Source organism: Hoplias malabaricus, chromosome 1 (genome assembly GCF_029633855.1).
Source record: "Hoplias malabaricus isolate fHopMal1 chromosome 1, fHopMal1.hap1, whole genome shotgun sequence".
Lineage (NCBI taxonomy): Eukaryota > Metazoa > Chordata > Actinopteri > Characiformes > Erythrinidae > Hoplias > Hoplias malabaricus.
The window spans coordinates 90,163,771-90,169,231 of NC_089800.1; the positions used below are offsets into that span (position 1 = coordinate 90,163,771).

The 5,461-nt window shown below is 34.9% G+C and overlaps 1 protein-coding gene across 1 annotated transcript in view; it reads right to left on the minus strand.

Moving 5' to 3' along the window:
* cnsta (consortin, connexin sorting protein a) overlaps nucleotides 1-4,719 on the minus strand; it is a 26,078-nt gene extending 21,359 nt beyond the window's left edge. The window contains exons 1-2 of the mRNA XM_066658208.1: nucleotides 4,715-4,719; nucleotides 4,588-4,618 (exon numbers count right to left, since the gene is read on the minus strand). Coding sequence (XP_066514305.1) covers nucleotides 4,588-4,618; nucleotides 4,715-4,719 — 36 coding nt within the window. The remainder of the gene's footprint in view (nucleotides 1-4,587; nucleotides 4,619-4,714) is intronic.
* Between the last annotated feature and the right edge of the window lie 742 nt (nucleotides 4,720-5,461).

Below are 5,461 nucleotides of genomic sequence, written 5' to 3' on the forward strand. Positions count from 1 at the left end.
TTAGTTTAAGGTTAGTCTAATATGAGTGTAATATTAGTCTAATGTCAGTGTAATAGTAGTCTAATGTCAGTGTAACGTTAGTCTAATGTCAGTGTAATGGTAGTCTAATATCAGTTTAACGTTAGTCTAATATGAGTGTAATATTAGTCTAATGTCAGTGTAATGGTAGTCTAATGTCAGTGTAACGTTACTCTAATGTCAGTGTAATGGTAGTTTAATGTCAGTGTAACGTTACTCTAATGTCAGTGTAATGGTAGTCTAATGTCAGTTTAACATTAGTTTAATATGAGTGTAATATTAGTCTAATGTCAGTGTAATGGTAGTCTAATGTCAGTGTAACGGTAGTCTAATATGAGTGTAACATTAGTTTAATGTCAGTGTAACGTTAGTCTAATGTCAGTGTAATGGTAGTCTAATGTCAGTTTAACGTTAGTCTAATATGAGTGTAATATTAGTCTAATGTCAGTGTAATGGTAGTCTAATGTCAGTTTAACGTTAGTCTAATATGAGTGTAATATTAGTCTAATGTCAGTGTAATGGTAGTCTAATGTCAGTTTAACGTTAGTCTAATATGAGTGTAATATTAGTCTAATGTCAGTGTAATGGTAGTCTAATGTCAGTTTAACGTTAGTCTAATATGAGTGTAATATTAGTCTAATGTCAGTGTAATGGTAGTCTAATGTCAGTGTAACGTTAGACTAATGTCAGTGTAATGGTAGTCTAATGTTAGTTTAACGTTAGTCTAATATGAGTGTAACATTAGTCTAATGTCAGTGTAACGGTAGTTTAATGTAAGTGTAACGTTAGTCTAATGTCATTGTAACGTTAGTTTAATATGAGTGTAACAGTAGTCTACAGTCAGGGTAACGGTAGACTAATGTCAGTGTAAAGTTAGTCTAATGTCAGTGTAATGGTAGTCTAATATTAGTTTAACGTTAGTCTAATATGAGTGTAATATTAGTCTAATGTCAGTGTAATAGTAGTCTAATGTCAGTGTAACGTTAGTCTAATGTCAGTGTAATGGTAGTCTAATATCAGTTTAAAGTTAGTCTAATATGAGTGTAATATTAGTCTAATGTCAGTGTAATGGTAGTCTAATGTCAGTGTAACGTTACTCTAATGTCAGTGTAATGGTAGTTTAATGTCAGTGTAACGTTACTCTAATGTCAGTGTAATGGTAGTCTAATGTCAGTTTAACATTAGTTTAATATGAGTGTAATATTAGTCTAATGTCAGTGTAATGGTAGTCTAATGTCAGTGTAACGGTAGTCTAATATGAGTGTAACATTAGTTTAATGTCAGTGTAACGTTAGTCTAATGTCAGTGTAATGGTAGTCTAATGTCAGTTTAACGTTAGTCTAATATGAGTGTAATATTAGTCTAATGTCAGTGTAATGGTAGTCTAATGTCAGTTTAACGTTAGTCTAATATGAGTGTAATATTAGTCTAATGTCAGTGTAATGGTAGTCTAATGTCAGTTTAACGTTAGTCTAATATGAGTGTAATATTAGTCTAATGTCAGTGTAATGGTAGTCTAATGTCAGTTTAACGTTAGTCTAATATGAGTGTAATATTAGTCTAATGTCAGTGTAATGGTAGTCTAATGTCAGTGTAACGTTAGACTAATGTCAGTGTAATGGTAGTCTAATGTTAGTTTAACGTTAGTCTAATATGAGTGTAACATTAGTCTAATGTCAGTGTAACGGTAGTTTAATGTAAGTGTAACGTTAGTCTAATGTCATTGTAACGTTAGTTTAATATGAGTGTAACAGTAGTCTACAGTCAGGGTAACGGTAGACTAATGTCAGTGTAAAGTTAGTCTAATGTCAGTGTAATGGTAGTCTAATATTAGTTTAACGTTAGTTTAATATGAGTGTAATATTAGTCTAATGTCAGTGTAATGGTAGTCTAATGTCAGTGTAACGTTACTCTAATGTCAGTGTAATGGTAGTTTAATGTCAGTGTAACGTTACTCTAATGTCAGTGTAATGGTAGTCTAATGTCAGTTTAACATTAGTTTAATATGAGTGTAATATTAGTCTAATGTCAGTGTAATGGTAGTCTAATGTCAGTGTAACGGTAGTCTAATATGAGTGTAACATTAGTTTAATGTCAGTGTAACGTTAGTCTAATGTCAGTGTAATGGTAGTCTAATGTCAGTTTAACGTTAGTCTAATATGAGTGTAATATTAGTCTAATGTCAGTGTAACGGTAGTTTAATGTAAGTGTAACGTTAGTCTAATGTCAGTGTAATGGTAGTCTAATATCAGTTTAACGTTAGTCTAATATGAGTGTAATATTAGTCTAATGTCAGTGTAATGGTAGTCTAATGTCAGTGTAACATTACTCTAATGTCAGTGTAATGGTAGTTTAATGTCAGTGTAACGTTACTCTAATGTCAGTGTAATGGTAGTCTAATGTCAGTTTAACATTAGTTTAATATGAGTGTAATATTAGTCTAATGTCAGTGTAATGGTAGTCTAATGTCAGTGTAACGGTAGTCTAATATGAGTGTAACATTAGTTTAATGTCAGTGTAACGTTAGTCTAATGTCAGTGTAATGGTAGTCTAATGTCAGTTTAACGTTAGTCTAATATGAGTGTAATATTAGTTTAATGTCAGTGTAACGTTAGTCTAATGTCAGTGTAACGTTAGTCTAATGTCAGTGTAATGGTAGTCTAATATCAGTTTAACGTTAGTCTAATATGAGTGTAATATTAGTCTAATGTCAGTGTAATGGTAGTCTAATGTCAGTGTAACGTTACTCTAATGTCAGTGTAATGGTAGTTTAATGTCAGTGTAACGTTACTCTAATGTCAGTGTAATGGTAGTCTAATGTCAGTTTAACATTAGTTTAATATGAGTGTAATATTAGTCTAATGTCAGTGTAATGGTAGTCTAATGTCAGTGTAACGGTAGTCTAATATGAGTGTAACATTAGTTTAATGTCAGTGTAACGTTAGTCTAATGTCAGTGTAATGGTAGTCTAATGTCAGTTTAACGTTAGTCTAATATGAGTGTAATATTAGTCTAATGTCAGTGTAACGGTAGTTTAATGTAAGTGTAACGTTAGTCTAATATGAGTGTAATATTAGTCTAATGTCAGTGTAACGGTAGTTTAATGTAAGTGTAACGTTAGTCTAATGTCAGTGTAACGTTAGTCTAATGTCAGTGTAACGTTAGTCTAATATGAGTGTAACATTAGTTTAATGTCAGTGTAACGTTAGTCTAATGTCAGTGTAATGGTAGTCTAATGTCAGTTTAACGTTAGTCTAATATGAGTGTAATATTAGTTTAATGTCAGTGTAACGTTAGTCTAATGTCAGTGTAACGTTAGTCTAATGTCAGTGTAATGGTAGTCTAATATCAGTTTAATGTTAGTCTAATATGAGTGTAATATTAGTCTAATGTCAGTGTAATGGTAGTCTAATGTCAGTGTAACGGTAGTCTAATATGAGTGTAACATTAGTTTAATGTCAGTGTAACGTTAGTCTAATGTCAGTGTAATGGTAGTCTAATGTCAGTTTAACGTTAGTCTAATATGAGTGTAATATTAGTCTAATGTCAGTGTAACGGTAGTTTAATGTAAGTGTAACGTTAGTCTAATATGAGTGTAATATTAGTCTAATGTCAGTGTAACGGTAGTTTAATGTAAGTGTAACGTTAGTCTAATGTCAGTGTAACGTTAGTCTAATGTCAGTGTAACGTTAGTCTAATATGAGTGTAACATTAGTTTAATGTCAGTGTAACGTTAGTCTAATGTCAGTGTAATGGTAGTCTAATGTCAGTTTAACGTTAGTCTAATATGAGTGTAATATTAGTCTAATGTCAGTGTAACGGTAGTTTAATGTAAGTGTAACGTTAGTCTAATGTCAGTGTAACGTTAGTCTAATGTCAGTGTAACGTTAGTCTAATATGAGTGTAACATTAGTTTAATGTCAGTGTAACGTTAGACTAATGTCAGTGTAATGGTAGTCTAATGTCAGTTTAACGTTAGTCTAATATGAGTGTAATATTAGTCTAATGTCAGTGTAACGGTAGTTTAATGTAAGTGTAACGTTAGTCTAATGTCATTGTAACGTTAGTTTAATATGAGTGTAACAGTAGTCTACTGTCAGTGTAACGGTAGTCTAATGTCAGTTTAACGTTAGTCTAATGTCAGTGTAATGGTAGTCTAATGTCAGTTTAATGGTAGTCTAATGTCAGTGTAATGGTAGTCTAATGTCAGTGTAATGGTAGTCTAATGTCAGTGTAATGGTAGTCTAATGTCAGTTTAACGTTAGTCTAATGTCAGTGTAATGGTAGTCTAATGTCAGTGTAATGGTAGTCTAATGTCAGTGTAATGGTAGTCTAATGTCAGTTTAACGTTAGTCTAATGTCAGTGTAATGGTAGTCTAATGTCAGTTTAATGGTAGTCTAATGTCAGTTTAATGGTAGTCTAATGTCAGTGTAATGGTAGTCTAATGTCAGTTTAACGTTAGTCTAATGTCAGTTTAACGTTAGTCTAATGTCAGTGTAATGTTAGTTTAATGTGAGTCTAATGTGGGAAAATGTAACAGGGCCAATGAGTCCTCAATGGCACAGAACCGTATGGAACCCCCTTAAGAATGGCTTTGACCTGCAGTGGCAAATAGGCTCCTGTGTCCTGTGTGTGCAGCTGAACTCCCTCAGTGTCAGGAGTGTCCACAAGTGCTAGATGTGTATCAGGACTCACTTCATCCTCTTCCTCCTCCTCCTCCTCCTCCTGCTCCTGCGTGGAGGTGATGCTGCTGGTGCTGTTGTTGTTTGTGGAGTCCTGACAGATGCGGTTCCGTTCTCCTGGCCTCAGTTCCACCTCCTCCAGCAGATGGTTGTGGTTCTGTTCCGGACTTGGTGGAGAAACCTGGCTGTGAATGTCCGTCTCACTCTCTGTCTCATCGTCTCTTCTCTCTAGGCCCTCGCTCGCCCAACGTCCCAAATCCATCAGCTCCTCACAACCAGCAGCAGCATGGAGCGATAACTCCAGAGGAACCCGGCTCTCCCTCTCTCTCGATCTCTCTCTCACACACACACACACACACCTGTGGCAGAAAACACACACACACACACACACAGGGTCACAGGTCAGTTTTGTTTTGAATTAAAGAGCTGGAGGGTCTTTGTCCATTTCTAAACGAACTCTAGTGCTCATTTCCAGTGGTGGTTTCTCAGACTGGGAATAAGCCTAGTCCTGGAATATATCCTCCTTTCAATGGAAAATCACTATTCAAAGTGCAGTGTAGTCCAGGACTAGTCTTAATCCCAGTCTGGAAACCAGCCCAGTGCTTAATTTGTAAATCATGAGATAAGGGCTCACAGAGAAAATGTAAGTGCAGTGTGAACACACCCCTCATGAGACGTCCGTGACGAGGGTTAGTCTAATCTCCGTAATCTCACTGACACCGATAACACTGCATTAATCGTAATAGAGGGAAAGTGTAGA